Consider the following 16423-nt stretch of genomic DNA (forward strand, 5'->3'; position numbering starts at 1 on the left):
GGGCACCTAAGGATGCACAAAAGCTTGCAAATAAATTTGTTTGTTTGGCCATATTTGGAAGGCTGGCCATGCTTGTTTTCTGAATCCACTAAGAATCATAGCTTCTTTAGTTCCTTGCCCTTGCATAGTTACCCTTACTGAGAGTATCATTTGTATTAAATTCATGATGGCATACCTGCCCACTGTTGTAATTATTTAATTATTTACAACAGATTTATTCATTTTGTGAATTTATTTCACGGGTACAATATACACATTTTAAAACCACTTCATCATGAGAGGAAGTACAGCAAATGCAATTCTTGTCTATTATAGTGGGGTACCATAACATCTTAAAAATAACTCGGCAGAGCTTGGCACCATGAGTAAGAACTAGTAGTAAGCACAAATTCTAAAGTATGTTGGTTAAGCGGACTTGCCTTAGAAATGATTTGTTTTATAAAGAAATAATGGAAAAGTTAGTGCAAGCCACTAGTTCTTGCTTATGTGCCTTTCCTGAACATGTTCCTGTTCATAATTTTTAAAGTTTTAAACCTCAGGGGGGGGGGGGGTGTGTTTTTTTTTTAATCGTTTTATTTTAAAGAGTATGGTTTTTACATACTTTTATCTTTTTAAATCGTATTCCATTTTTAAACAAACGATCTGTTTTAATATTGTGATAATTTAATTTCATTTTAATTGTCACTTCTGTAGATTTTTTTATTGTACTGTTTTTAGACTGCAAGCCACTTCGAGTCCCAATTTTTTTTTGGGGGGGGGGGGACGGAATACAAATAATTACAATAACAACAATAATTACACTTGACATGTATTGTGTCATCATTAGCATTTTGGGAAATACTTAATGATTTTGAAAGCCATTCAGTGGAGCATTTGTCCGGTCCTTCAGTGTTGGGATGCAGTTAATACAGCCTTGCCCAACCCTCCAGTTAGTCCACAGACCTAGCTAGCACATGCACATGACCAAGTTGCTGAGCTCTGTTGCATATGTCCTGGCTGTGAATCGACCATAGTATTTTGAGCTTCTATAATTAGCAGTCAGTGTCATTAGGATTGGGAAGATTGTGGCTCAGATCCATGGGTCAGCCAGAAAATTCATTGGGACAGTTGCTTTGTTTCCCCAGTCTGCTTCACAGGGATGTGGTGAGGAATAATGGAAGAGGATCATGTATATTGTCCTTGTGTTGTGTGATGAAAAGAGCAAGATAAGAATTTAAGAGACCAATGGAAAATTATTTTTGTAAACTGCTGAATTCTGAATGAACAACATAAAGTGGGAAGCCATTTTAGATGTTTGATTAAGGTTTGGAGCCATTTGTTTTGTAGAACAGTTGTACCGTAAATAAAAGCTGAAACCTTTGAGTTATAAAAATTTGTTTCATAATAAATGAATACATAAAACGGATAGTGGGAGTCTAGGAAAATATTTGGAAGATAGTAGCATGACGGTAAGCTTCAAAACTGTCTTAACGATTGCATCTAATAGCACTGCTGTGCTCTTGGCTTATGGGCACAGTCACTGATGGTAGCAGATCTGCCCTCTAAAATGGATAAGAAAGCAAATGTTCATATAGTCAAATCAGAAGCCTTCTCATAGCCAGCAAAGCAACTAAGCAATTTCATATTTAAACTTAAGTCTTCATGAACGACTGCAGCAGAAGAGCCCTCTGCTGGCCAAGCATAGTTATGAAAATGAAAAGGCAGAATCCAAAGCCTCCAAAGAATTTTATTTCCTTCCCATAATTCTCCTACCAACATAATTTTTTTAGTAGGTTGTTTCTCATTTCCTGTGTGGAGCAGCCACTATTATAGTTTAAAAAGCTGAGTATATCAGAAAGCAGTGTGTCTTCTTTTAGAAATTCAAGAAGTATTTCAGTAACACGTTTTTGATTATTCTTGTAATTATTTTTGAGAACTCTGATGTAACTTCAGGCTATTATTAATTGCCCAACTCCAGTTTATTTTAAACATGTTTATTACACCTTTCCTCTTCCACAAGAGGAACCAAAACCTTTAAAAAAATCGACATGCAAAATTGAAAAAAAAGTTTTAAAATAATATACTTTACATACATACAGCAATTTTCAGTAACCACAGACCAGAAAATGGAGAAATTCTGGGTGTGTCACTAAAGTAAAACAAATTTTACAGAGGCAAAAAACAATTCCACCAGCCTGAATAAACGTCTGCCATTCTAGTGATTATGACCATCTTCTCTGAAGCTGGATTGAACCAAGAGAAGCATGAATGCAATCTAATTTTGAGTCTATCTCATAATCAAGAATTTATATATCTAAAACATCACTGGAAGGTCCATTCAATTCTCCCAAAGCACTCTTAATTTTTGTACTTCCAGTTAGTTTGATATTGTGAGCCACACCAAGAAAATAACATTTTTACATAAATAGCAAAATTAACGCAACTTAGAAGACACCCCTTAACTGCAGAATTTGAACTTTGAAAACTGTACAAATTAAAGGCAGTCACAGTTAGCCCCTGAAGATGAGAACATTTAAAAGGAACCATGTGAAATTCTTTTTTTCACTAATTTCCCCCAAACAGCTAAATATTAATGCTGCCTATATCTGTAAGTAGAGATTGGGCCATAGAGTTAGTCCTGCTCAGCAGGTGATGCAAGATTTTTTCCATGTTCCAGAGGTAGAGTGTACTATCGAATGGATACTCTTTGCTGTCAGTGGATCGTCGAAGGAGCACACTGGAGCAGATTATGACTGATCTGTTTGACTATTCGCCTCAAGTAGTTAGTTCCTACTGGAACACTAGACAAAACCGCAGAAATTTCTTCTTGGCTGAGAACAGAAAATGTACATATATGTATAGATGAGATGATGTACTTTTAATCAAATTTTTCTACAAAATTATAATAATTATTGCTCATGAATCATCTGCTTTATTTTACTTACCCAAGTTTGCCTGTGCATTTTTGGATGGCGAAAGCTACTGGTGATGCAGGATAGTTGGCAGTTAAAAAGATTTCAACTTCAAACTTTGAACAAGCAATAGAACTGGAGAATAAGAACTTCACTCTACATATGAAAAAATATGCATGGACAGAATTTTAATGAGGCACTTCATTATCATATTCTGATATAACTGTTGAGCATATACTTCAGAAATGGGCAACTGCTGTAGGTGTGGGGGTCATTTTTTGCCCCCACAGCTTCATGGTGCTCCATTTTTAGCAACTGTTGGAGCATTTTCAGGGATTTTTTTGTGTGGGGGAGTGGCCTCTAAGTGTAGGAAGTGGCCTCCAAGAGATGATTTCTTGTTTATAGATAGGGGGAAAACTGCCTCTTTTTTGGGGGGGGGGGGATGGCAGGTGTGGCATTTAAAAATGTGCAGGCTGCATCTTGCTGACCCCAATCAACATGAAATGACTGGGAAAAGTAAGGAGATGCAGAGTGTACCATCACTGATATGCACATAATAGTACGTAGATACATTACTTTCATCTGATGCAGGGAAAACAATGATAACTAGCAGTGTCTAAACCCCAAAATGGACTGGAGAAGAGCTAACAATCTGAAGCTGAATTTGGACAAAACAGAGTTACTATGAACAGGTAAAATGGAATATGATATTAAATTTATACTGGATGGAGATCACATTCTCCCACAAAGATCCACTTGGTAAATTGGGTAAATGTCTCATTTCAGTTTTGCTGCTGGATGACCAGGTGGCATTAATGATTTATAGCATCTTTTTAAAACTTCTGTAGCTCCACTGACTGGAGCAATCCATGGTCCAGAATGGTTTGACTGCCAGCCCATGGTTTGATTAGTGAAGCTTGTTTGGCATAACACATTATACATTTCTCTGGAAACTTAACTGGTCCAGAATACAGGTAAAGTTGTTAAAAGGGCCCCATGACTGTGAACAGCATGCCAGTTTTTTTTAAAAAAAGAATGTCACTAGTTGCCAACTTTGTATCTGGAGAGAATTCAAGATGCTAGTTTTGATGTAATAAAACCCTATGTGCCCCGAGACTGGAGTACCAGGAAGACTGTTGCTCCTGTAATGAATCTGCTCAGCAACCAGGATCTTTTAATGAAGTGCTTTTTCAGGTGTTTGTTGTTGTTTACCTTCAAGTTATTTATGACTTATGGCAACACTAAGGCAAACTTATCACAGCGTTTTCTGAGGCTGTGGGACTTGCCCAAGTGAGTTTCTATGGCAGAGTAGCAATCTGAACTCAGGTCTCCAGAGTCACAGCCCAATGCTGAAACCACATGCTGACTCAGGTGTACCTGCCTAGAAATTAGGTGGTTGACCAATGGGGAAAGGGGCTTTTCCTGTAACTATATTTAAACTATGTAAGTCTCTTGGGGATCTCTGCTGGGTTGTTGTTTTTAAGTGCTTGACAAAGTCCGATCAATTATGATCCTGCTTTTTAATTTTGTTTATTTCATCGTTGGCTCTTAAGGTGAAATACTTGAATTTGGCTCTGGGCTGGTGTAGTTTGTAATTTTCATATATTATATTGGACTGTTGTGATCTTTTGTTCCATGAGTACCACTGAGAGAACTAGCAAATATTTTTAAAATCATCTGGAAAGCTAAAATGTGCCACAACTTTGTACTGAACAGACATAACATACATTACCAGTTTCAAATTTTACCAATGGTATTTTTTCAGATACTTTGCATCAAGCCCTTCAGTACATAGGACCAGATCAGACTCTAGGTACTTACTTTGTATCATTCACCTCAGTTTTGAGCAGATAAAATTTTCCACCCCATCTATTCAGAAACTCTATTTCTTCTCCCAGAAGCTGACAGCGACTCACCACAAGAGATATCTCATGCAACATCTAATGGGCAATCAAAGCACAACAATATTGTAAAGGGCAGATCTATAAAATCTTACACTACTACTTTGAAGAGAGAATTTGGAAATGTTTGATTAATTAGAAATTAAACTTATTATAAATTTAACCAAAGTAAAAAGAGAACATACAAATCAGTAGTCAGAAGATGATGAAGCAGCAGCAGCAGCCTAAATTTGGGCTATAATTTTTGAATCTGCTCTTAATTATCTAAAAGAGCTCTAGAACTCCACTAACTGACGGGATGTAACAAAATGTTCTTATTGTTCAAGTACTGAACAATAAGATCTATGGACAAAGTGGTCTGTGTGGGGAGATGCACAGAAGCAAGGAGGGGAGTGCACAAAAGCTAAGAAAGGTTTGAGGAAGGGGACAAGTCAATTCCTCTCTTCCTCTGCGATCCTGTGCTCCTTGAATATTTACTCCAAAGGGTTGGGTGACATCCCAGAACAACATGAGAGGTGATGCTGGTGGCAGGAATATTTTAAATAGAACTCTATGCCAGGTGCTCCCTTTGACAGAAAGTATGAATGCAAGCCACCATGGCTAATTTACTACTAAAATGTGTTCTTTTAAATCTCCTTCAAGCATCAAGTGACAGCAAATAACAACTGCTAATGCTATCAACCCAGGCTGCAGGCCATGTGATTGTCCAAAAGTTTATGCACTTGGGACTTTTACCAATAGAGACACTAGCTGAAGGGTTTTTACCTGTGCCCCGTCTAGGTCAAATGTTACGCTTTCTTTGTAAACTGAGTTTCTTGTTAATTACCTGAGAAAGGTGATGCACTGTGAAACATTTCTCCTGCCATGAACTTTGACTGTCAATAAACTGGAAGATGAGCCTATGTACGAGTTTTGATGAAGGCAAAGCATTTGCTTCTGTAAGAACAACCAAGCAATACACAACAAAATATTGTATTCAAATCATTTCCAATAGAAGTTGAATTCATATCACTTTTAGGTTATAAAGTACAACTTTAAATACACATTAAATACTTTTTTAATGGAATATACCAGTTTCTGGGCAGTACAAATTTTAGGTTGCAGGGCACATGATTGAAGATTCCTTCATACAAAAACTGTCTGCATAAATGAGGCTAAATGCAAGAAAGAAGTGTTCTAGTTATTTACTTTTCATATCCAGGGGTGTGTGTGTGTGTGTGTGTGTATACAGAGCAGTATTCAGTCATATGATCTCCCACCTGCAGTCTACTTTTAATTAAAAGTTTTAATTTATTAAAAAAAACAACCAACATAACCTCAACAATAACAATATAGTTTTTCAAATAAAATATATACAAATGTGGACCTTTCACTAGCCAAAAGGTTGAAGCAGTCTTGACTGTATGTAACAAAAACAAACTTTTTAAAGTCTCTGTGTTTTGATGATTAATGTTTCATATTAAGATGAATAGTCATTCCACAAACTGGCACAAGTTTTGGGAGGAAATATTTAATAAGCGGGAGCTGACACTATTCTTACATCACTGATTAGACTCATTGAGGTAACTAAATATTTATGTAACAATCTAGAGTTTTCATCGACATAGACAGATGTTTGTGAAATTTTAATCATGTTTTGTTTTACTTACATCATTAAATATTTATTTCCAGACTTTGCCATATAGATACAAAACCACATGTATACACAGATACCTTGTTCTGTAGAATTATTTCAATGTTTGCCTGAAAAGTTATTAACATGTTTTAAACGGATTGTAGTACTTATGCATCACTTTCAAACTGTGTACCTATTTCTTAAATGAGACAGGGTTCATAGGTACATTAACATCACACAGATACTTTGAATACATTTGCTGCTTGGTTTGCTTCATGTTAGTAATTTTGCTGTTGACTGAATGTTTTTTCACTCCAATAAAAGAAAAAGGCCATGTTGTTTACCTGTAACAAGTTCTTTGAATTGTCATCTGGGAACTCACACAGATGAGTTATCTGTACACCTGCACAGTGCATCATTTGGAATCTTATAGAGGTGTTATGTAAGTGCTTTGGTTGTAGCCCCACTCACTCCCCACATGCCTAGCTATAACACTTCTGACTTAAACCCTCAATTTCCTGGATGCTTAAGCAGCAGCTAAGCATCTTGATGAACACCCATGGGGCAGTGCAAAGGCCAAAAGGATGAACACGGAAACAGTACACCCATCCTGCTACTGCAAAGCAGAGGAAAAGTTTGTGGGACAGTCTGATTGTAATGTGAAAATAGGCATCCTCATGTTGTGTAGCAAACCAGTCTCCCTTCTACATAGGATAGGACAGAGTTGAGAGTGACCATCCTGAAGCATCTTGGTTGGACGTAAAAAGTTGACACCTCAGAGACTGAAAATAGGACACAGTCCCCTGTTCATCTTGGACATAGTGAAGTACTGCATGAAAACGCCCAATGCAGATGAGAGATAGTGACAGGTTCCATGGTTCCTTTGAGGAGCAAGGTCTCCACCTTTTTAAGTGTGAGTGAAGGCAACGTGATAAACCCCGGCCAGGAGTCTTCTAATGCTCTATTGTGCATCCCCTCCAGATGATATCAAGGACTCATGTGCCTGAGGTGATGGAAGCCCAGGCAAGATGTAATCACAAGACCCTGTATTTGAAAGGTGGAAAGTAAAGTGATGAATGCATCACTGCAAGGTTGTTGTTCTTCTGAAAGTCAAACATGCTGCTTGAAATGCTCCTGAGACTTTCCTCAGAACTGTTGTTTGTATCTACCAGTTGACAAACTCTTTCGTGAGGAAGACTGAGGCAACATTATAGGCTCTTGCTGATGAGTACCCTCAGGGCTATGTTGCTGATGGTAAGATGGCATGCAACTTGACCAATATAACCTGGGTTAAGCTGCAGACTGTTATTGAGAGTGAAGACTGAATTACTTGGCTGTTGTCCTCATCTTATGAGTATGTTCCAACTTACTATCAGTTTCAGAGTTGAACAGACCTGCCTCATCAAAAGGTAAATCTTCAGTCATTGCCCTAGCTTGGCATGAGAGTCCAGAAGACAGCCAGGCATGTTGCCTAAGAGCCACAGCTCCAGTCAAAGCCTTGCCTGAGCAATCTGCAGCTTGTTGAGCTGTCATGATCTGTTGCCCTGCTAATGCATGAACCTCTGCCTTTAGTATGGAGGTCACCTTGCATTCTTCTTCAGAAAGCCTGTCTAAATAAGGGGTCATCTTCTGCCTCTGTCAAGTCCAGCAACTTCAGAAATCCAGGCTTCAGCAGTAAAACTCAGAAAACCTTTATACAACTAGAGATGTACACCTGAGATGATTGTTGTCTGAACTAAGCATAATTAAAGCACACACAATTTCAAATCTTTGGCAGGCTGTCTTCTCATTTGTTACTTTTCCTTCCCTTTTTTCATGAAGGGTCTTCTCAAGACAACTCAACTCTTTCCATTTGTTAACCACCAAGGAATGAGATCAACAATCTTTACCAATAAACACCCCACTGTATGTCCCATATTTTTCCTGCAGTAGTAAGCATCAAGCAAATACAGTTGTATCCTTTTAGGTTAACATTTCAACCATGGTAGGCAAGCTGCATGAAGTGACTCCTAATGCCCATAAAAGTTGTTGATGTGCCCCTGTACAGACACCATAATTCGAGATCTGAAAGAGAAGGTTAGCAGTTTAGTAGTTACCCCCACCCCCCACCCCAATAGCATCCAGCTTCTTTTCTTCCTGATCAGCAGGAGTGGAAAGGAGTTTCTGGGAGGTCTGCAACATCCATAATGGTGGAGTTTAATTTTGGATGCTGCACATCTGAACCAGCTGGGCTCAGATTCTGTGTCTTTGTACAGACCTTCCAACTTTTGAAGAGGTCGATGGAACAGACTATGGGTTGATTCAAGATTTCCATAGGACCTGGATGAGTTAAGGTAGCAATGGAATTAATGCTTTAGAAGGATTTTTGCTGAACCCTCTGGAAAACAGGATCTTCTGTCATTAGTTCTGCCAGCTTCCCCTTTAACTTCAAAACTCTTGCCATTTGTTTCATCTGGGCTACAAAGGTAAGTAATGCTGGGCTGGTATCACCAACGAATGCAGAGGGAGACTTTCCCACCGCTGAAAGTGACAATAATGAAGTGACAGAATTCTCCTCAGAACTGCTTGAAACACTTGCAGGCAATCTTCAAGACAGGCAATACTGATATTTGACTAGCTATCTCCCTTTAACTGGTTGCAACTGTGGGCCTCAATGCTGAATGTCAAGTTGGAGCAACAGAAGACAGTTCTCAGTGCAGAATGAACCTAAGATAGTGAAGTCTCTTCTGTACTGGAAGGGAAGGTTGACCAGATGTATGCTGTAGATGTTAAGGAAAAAGCAACATGGGACATACAGTAAGAGAAATAAAACTTGTATGTGAGAGTCAGGATGACTCAGCAGAAGCCAATAGAGAACCACACAGGTGTGAATGGTAAAGCAATTAACAGGTCCTGAGTGCCAAGGACAAGAAATGCATAGTGGATAATTGGACACACCTGACAATTGTAAAGTGGTCAAGGCTGAGATGATGAAATCATTAATTGTAGGATGAACAAAGAGAACCAATGGGAATGATGTACACGCCTACTGGGTGGAAACAGACCACAGTAGGTGGTACCTTGCTTTGACTATATTAATGAATATGGATCCCAATGTATTTTGTGGGTAGTAGAGTGGATAGTAGTAGTGGATTGTAGAGTGAGGAGTTGAGTATTGTTTGGAGCTGTGTATATAGTAGAATAAAGTAGATCTTTTATATAAGACTACTGAGTTGTCTGGTGTCTTGGGTGAAGCTACAAGAACCAGCAGGACCCTGGTGAAGAAGGGTGAAGACTTCTGTGGAAGCAAGAGTGAGAAGGCTTGGACAGTTTGTCGGGGTCTTCAGCCTGTTCTCTGCAACTCTTGCAAAGATATAACAACTGGCCAAAACTGGTCAGTGTGGTGCACAACCAGGTGGTGAGTTCCAGGCCAGGTGAAGAGCCACAACTCCCATCATCCCTGACAGTAGAGGAGAACAAGGTTGAACTGTTATCATAGCTGATGGTACTGATCTCCATACCAACTCATGGTGTCAGTATAATCCTGATAAGGATGGTAGTAGAAAGGAGATTTATCAGTCATAAGCTGAGTCATCCTTTTAATGACCATGGCCATGCCACTCCTCTCTATACTGATAATAGTCTCTACAATGCGCCAGGGAGTGTTGGAATCGATGGTACTGAAAGCGTCAAGACCATTATCTCCATGAAACCAATGAACCAGAGTGTGGCAGAGAACGAGACTGATGTCTTTTGTGCACAGGTTCAGTATGCTACAATAGTACCAAAGGAAGTGGTTGATTCCGAGGTTCCATAGTCATGGGAACAGAAATCCGCTCTGTTGGGATGGAAGATAGTGGATCCCTTGATTCTGATTCATAGCAAGAAAAGCCTCCTAGAGTGAGGTGGAAAGAGGCTGGAGAATCCTGGCCCTCACCCTCAGAAATTACATACTACTCTAACAACTACAGAGAAGCTGTGGATATTAAAGATTAGATAGGAATGTCTCTACATTCTATGGAATACTCAGATTTGACTGAGATTGGGGGGAGAAGATTGTCTCTCCACTGTCTCCTCAATCTTCAACAATGTAACAGAGGAAGGCCAAGAGGATGTTTGAAAGCAATGTTCCTTCTCCTTTTTCTTCTTCTAATGGAGCTTATGAGCAATTTGCAAGGATGGTACACTAAAAGCTTATTTGACACTGAGAGATCAACTCAGTGTTTAAGTCCAAGTCATAGCTGGCTCTGAGATGGTTATTGTCCAAGACTATTTTGTTTCCATGGAGTAGAGATGGCTTTAGCCAAAGACCATTTTAAAGCCAAACAGATGATACCAAGGGTGTTGGGATAGATGGGGCCTGAGGCAGAACAGATGGGTGAGAAGCAATAGAACTAGTTGAGGCTGTATATAGTGATGTGTGTGTGTGTGTGTGTGTGTGTATTTATATTTATATATATAAATATTATATTTATATATGTTGGCCACCTGACCGACCACATCCAGTGCATGCTCCCAAAGGAATAGCTTAAGTCTCACCTCTCACTTTTGACATGCCGGTGATGCATGCCGGTCTGAAAGTACCTAGGTTTGTGCACATTATACTGTCACCCAAACAAAGGAGGCATTAGTGGCATCCTTTTCGGGGATCTTACCAGCATATATAGTGAACTTTTAAAAAGAACTAGAGGTGGCTATAATGATTCAAGGAATCAGTTAACACTAAGTAAATATGTCCGTGAGGCAACAACAATTCATTGTGAGGGGAGTCTGAGATCAAGTCAAAAGAGGAAAAATTAAGTGTTGTGGACTGTTCTTTAAGTCTCAGAGAGAATGCACTATTGAAAATCCTAAGTCCATAATCCATATCCACTTAATCATAACCAGAAATAAAATCAGAAATAACAAAAAATAACCAGTAATACTCTGACAGGTTCCTAAGACATACTTCTGTGGTGAATGAAAACTGAGGATTTAGGTGGGGAGTGGGTGGGGCTACTGTCAAAATGCTTAACAGCTCTAGTAGATTCCGAATGACGCACTGAGCAGGTGCAAATAACCCAATTGCGTGAGTTACAGAGATCATAAAGAAGAAAATATTTGTAAGGTTTTTTCAAACTTAGACAAAGACTCTTTATACCAGTTTGTTTTTAATATTTCTTCAAACTCTGGTACTATATTTCACATGACAAGTTGGAGAATACAGATCTACTTTCAGATCTATTTTAATGGCTTTAATGAATTGTGACTGCTCATAGTTTTTAGCAGTAAAGATTCTACTACTACTCTACTACTTTCAGAAACAGGATTGTAAAAACATCTGAATGCCTTACCATCCAAGAGAGATTCAAAGTTCACACTAACAATCCTGTTGCTGTAGACAGCACCATCTATGATAGAGAAAAAGTGTGAACAGTAATTCAATTTTTACTGAGTTGGCCTGCCTTTATTTGGACTGTTCTACTTTGATTTTGGTCAAAACGAGGCAGAGGAACACTGTACTACATACTCAAATACTTTGCCTAACACTCATAAATTTGAGACCACCAAAATTTATCTAACACAGTACATTCTACAGTTGGTTTTATCAGCAAAAACATCACAACAACCATCTTAAGCCTGGATGGAGCTATGCCTTTCTCAGATGAGGTATCCATCATCCTCTTTTTCCCATGTGAACAAAACATCCCTGGATCATAAGTTTTTTGTGGGTTTTTCGGGCTATGTGACCATGTTCTAGAAGTTTATTCCTGATTTTTCACCAACAACTGTGGCTGGCATCTTCAAATGGCGAAACATTTCTAGAACATAGTCACATAGCCCGAAAAACCCAAAATAACAATGGACGCCGGTCATGAAAGCCTTCAACTTTACATCCCTGAATCCTTTAATTAGCCAGGAAGGTATGGATCAAACACTCAAGTCATTTAGTCTCACAGTACCAAGGATCTTCTGTAGACCCTAGGTTACTCCAACTGAAATGTATGCCACTCAGTAAAATTGGTCAATATTGCTTAATAAAAATAAAGACAAAATGCATTCTCAGTCAGTGCCGTTTTTACAGCTCTGATGTGCTAATTTAAATTCTGTGATTGTTCCTATTCACAAGTTTTTCCACATACTCAGCTTTGTTACATCTGACGTGGTACAGGTTGAGGGTAAAGGTAAAGGTATTAGCTGTTGACAAGGTTGTCAAGTCGTGTCCGACCATAGGGGGCGGTGCTCATCTCCTTTACTAAGTTGAAGAGCCAGTCTTATCAGAGACTACTCTGTGATGATAATAATAATGAATAAAATAAATAAATAAAACTTTGACTTATATCCCACTCTTCTGTAGCAAGACAATCAGAGCAGCTCATGTGGCCAGTATGATTGCACAGAACGCTGTTTACCTTCCCACCAGAGTGATACTTATTTATCTACTTCTATTTGCATGCTTTCGAACTGCTAAACTGGTAGAAGCTGGGACTAGTGAGGGGAGCTCACCCTGTCATGCAGCACCCGGACCTCGAACTGCCAACCTGCTGATTTTTCAATCAACAGAGTTGGCGTCTTAACCACTTGAGCCACTGCATCCTGCACAGGTTGAGTCTCCCTTCTCCAAAATGCTTGGGACCAGAAGTGTTTTGGATTTCTTTTTTTTAAAAAAATCAGAATACCTGTATTTGCATATACATACATAATAAAATCTTGAAAATGGTACCTAAGTCTAAACACAAAATTTATTTATACACCTTATACATAGAGCCAGAAGGTAGTTTTATACAATATTTTAAATAATTTTGTGTATGAAAAATTGTTTGTGTACACTGAACAATCAGAAAACAAAGGTATCACTATCTCAGCTACCCATGAAAAAGTTTTGGTTTTGGGAATATTCTGGATTTCAGAGTTCCAGATAAGGGAGACTCAATCTGTATTTTTATGGTTTCAAAGGCCTGTTACAGATGGCCAAAATAAAGCTGCTTCAGGTCTCTTTGGAGGTACGCTATTTAAATGATGCATGGGTCCTAAGAGTCCGGAGGGCGCGCCAAAGCCACACTCCATTCCTAAGCACTGGAGTGCAGCTTTGGTGCAGCTTCTGGATTCTTAGGGTGCATGCATCATTTAAACAGCATACCTCCAAAGAGACCCGAACCAGCTTTATTTTGGCAGTCTGTAACAGGCCAAAGTTTTGCAAGCAGCCCTGAGATTTTACATTGAAAAATAAGGTTTTCTAATCTAAAACAGTCTTAAAAAATAAAAGTGATGCACTTTATGTACAGCTTTTGAAGTTTACATTTCCTTGTATTTTCGCAACTTACCTACAGGACTCTCAAGCGCAACAACAAGTTCAATAGAATCATAAAGGAAAGTGAAAACTGCCTGGTGATCATTCCATTTTTTCATCACCCACTCAGAAAAGCTACAATAGGGGGAAAAATCATCAAAAGGAATTGAAAGATATAAGCTTCCTGTTGCCATGCCCCTGTTCCCCATACCTGGTTTCTTGCTAGCTTCCCCTTCTTTTCAATTAAAGACTACATAAAACTAAAGGTTTGTGAAATTTAACCTAAAGCACTATACAGATTGATCTTTTGTAGCCCTTTCAGCCTTATTCCCTGGGATTAGCCTAACAATTACAGAAAAGCAGAGTAGGCTTTTCTGTCATTGTTTAATTGATCAGTCCTTTAATGCCATGCCACCCATGTTTGAAGGTGAAGTGTATTGTATATACTCATGTATAAGTCGACCTCATGTATAAGTCGAGGGCAGGTTTTGGGGCCAAAATTTTTTATTTTGATGTGACCCTTAGATAAGTCGAGGGTAGATAAGTTAGGGATGTGTAACAAAGGATCTAAAAGATGAAGCAAAAGAAAACAGTGCCAGAGAACTAGGAGTGATTAATTTCTGTAACTTTATAACTTTCCAAAAATTTTATATTTTACAACTCTTTTGAGCGCAAGTTTGATCATGTAGTAAAGCACCAACTTCAATTTTTTAAAAAAAGAAGACTCATTGCAAAGCAACATCATAATACTGTATCCTGTAACATAAGAATTGTATTTACATTGAACTGAAACGAACAGTTTGATAAAGAATGGAATGTACATAGTTGGGTCATGCTACAACATCTTCTGAATACATTTTTTAGTAGAAGTATATTTTAATGAAACCAATAACATGCTTCAATGGGTTATTACAGTTTAAAAGTTTGCACACTGGTTGACCCTGCTGAAATCACCACAAGGACTGCAATCACAAAAGAGGTGAATAGGCAATCCCCAAGGCTATTGTTCATAAGTTTCCAGGAAGCTTTTCAGGGAACCGTCTAATTAAAAGACTGTATGTTCAGCGCTGTGTAAATTTACAGCGCTTTATAAATAAAGGTTAATAATAATAATACTCTTTTAAAAACTATAACTTTGCCTGATTTTAACGCAGAAAACTACTAAACAAACCCCTATCACTGCTCTGTTTCTCTTGCCATTCCTTCAGCTTTTGCCAGAAAAAAGTCTTGCAAAGGAGGTTTGGGATAGAAGGCTGATCTGGTGAGTTTAAGAGATCAATGATACTTGCTGTAATAAAATACTGAGTGTAGTTTCCAAATATCCTGAGTACTTCCATACCTCTACATGACAGCTACAGGAAAAGAGATTCCACCTCAACTTTAGGGGAAAATTCCTGACAGTAAAAGCTGTTAGATGTAGAACATACTCCTTTGAAGTGTGGTGGAGCCTCCTTCTTTGGAGGTTTTTAAACAGATGCTGGATGGCTATCTGTCGGGGATGCTTTGATTGGGAGTTCCAGCATGGCAGGGGGTTGGACTGGATGGCCTTGTGGTCTCTCCCAACTCTATGATTCCCCCCATTTCTCTTTCTCTCTTGCCTTCCTCCTGATCCTAGCTTTGCAAAGGAGGTTTTGGATGCAAAGCTGATCTCCCCCCATTTCTTTCTCTCTTGCCTTCCTCCTGATCCTAGCTTTGCAAAGGAGGTTTTGGATGCAAAGCTGATCTCCCCCCATTTCTCTTTCTCTCTTGCCTTCCTCCTGATCCCACCTTTGCAAAGGAGGTTTTGGATGCAAAACTGATTTCCACCCATTTCTTTCTCTCTTGTCTTCCTCCTGAATCCTAGCTTTGCAAAGGAGGTTTTGGATGCAAAGCTGATCTCCCCCCATTTCTCTTTTCTCTCTTGCCTTCCTCCCAAACCCAGCTTTGCAAAGGAGGTTTGAACTCTCTCTTTTTCTCTTGGTTTTGGTGATCCCAGCCTTGGAAAGGGGGGATTACTGTATTGACCCTTATATACATCTACTCTGGGATTTTGAAGCTCATTTTGAGGCATAAATTTTTCGACTTATAGTTGAGTATATACGGTAGTTAGAAATTATTACATTGTGAATTCATCGCTGATGCAAATGAAATTCAAGGATATCACTAATCTTATGTAAATATGGGGGGGGGCATTGTAGCAATATCTCCTTTACATGAATTTACTTACTTGTATTTTTCTGTGACTCCCTGACAATTTGTTGCATATTCCTGAAGCTGACGTATTTCAGAAACTATCTGTTGCTTTTTATCCCTGAGATTTGATTGATCTCTGAAGGAACAGAAATGCAACACATGAGCAAAACACTGCAAATAGTGCTAAAGCCAATCATTTTTATATGGGTCAAAATCTTATGCAATATATATACTACCTTTGAAGAGTCTCCTCTTGAACTCTGAGGTTTTCCAGCTCTAAAAATGGGGGAAAACACATTAAGAGTCTAGAAGTATATTATAAGAAAAATTGTTTCTTTTATCTGATTAAGGCGGTTGTATTTTCCAAAAAACTACTGTTAGGTTTCCCCTCTGAAGGCCAACTTGTATTCAGTAAAACTGCTGGATGGAAATAATCTTGTAAAATGGAGTGATTCCTACATATGTGGTATTATATGTGATCATCCTATAGGCCAGTGATGGCAAACCTATGGCACACGTGCCAGAGGTGGCACTCAGAGCTGACTCTGTGGGCACATGTGCTGTTGCCCCAGCACAGAGTTTGCTAGAGTTTGTT

General features: G+C 38.8%; 1 protein-coding gene across 1 annotated transcript in view; it reads right to left on the minus strand.

The window, feature by feature from the left end:
• Positions 1-1957: 1957 nt before the first annotated feature.
• Positions 1958-16423, minus strand: part of KNL1 (kinetochore scaffold 1) — a 49828-nt gene continuing 35362 nt past the window's right edge. The window contains exons 18-25 of the mRNA XM_042460173.1: positions 16065-16104; positions 15863-15964; positions 13691-13791; positions 11720-11776; positions 5619-5728; positions 4713-4831; positions 2925-3047; positions 1958-2810 (exon numbers count right to left, since the gene is read on the minus strand). Of these exons, the coding sequence (XP_042316107.1) occupies positions 2693-2810; positions 2925-3047; positions 4713-4831; positions 5619-5728; positions 11720-11776; positions 13691-13791; positions 15863-15964; positions 16065-16104 (770 nt within the window). The 3' untranslated portion in view covers positions 1958-2692. The remainder of the gene's footprint in view (positions 2811-2924; positions 3048-4712; positions 4832-5618; positions 5729-11719; positions 11777-13690; positions 13792-15862; positions 15965-16064; positions 16105-16423) is intronic.

The sequence above is a fragment of the Sceloporus undulatus genome, chromosome 1, assembly GCF_019175285.1.
Source record: "Sceloporus undulatus isolate JIND9_A2432 ecotype Alabama chromosome 1, SceUnd_v1.1, whole genome shotgun sequence".
Lineage (NCBI taxonomy): Eukaryota > Metazoa > Chordata > Lepidosauria > Squamata > Phrynosomatidae > Sceloporus > Sceloporus undulatus.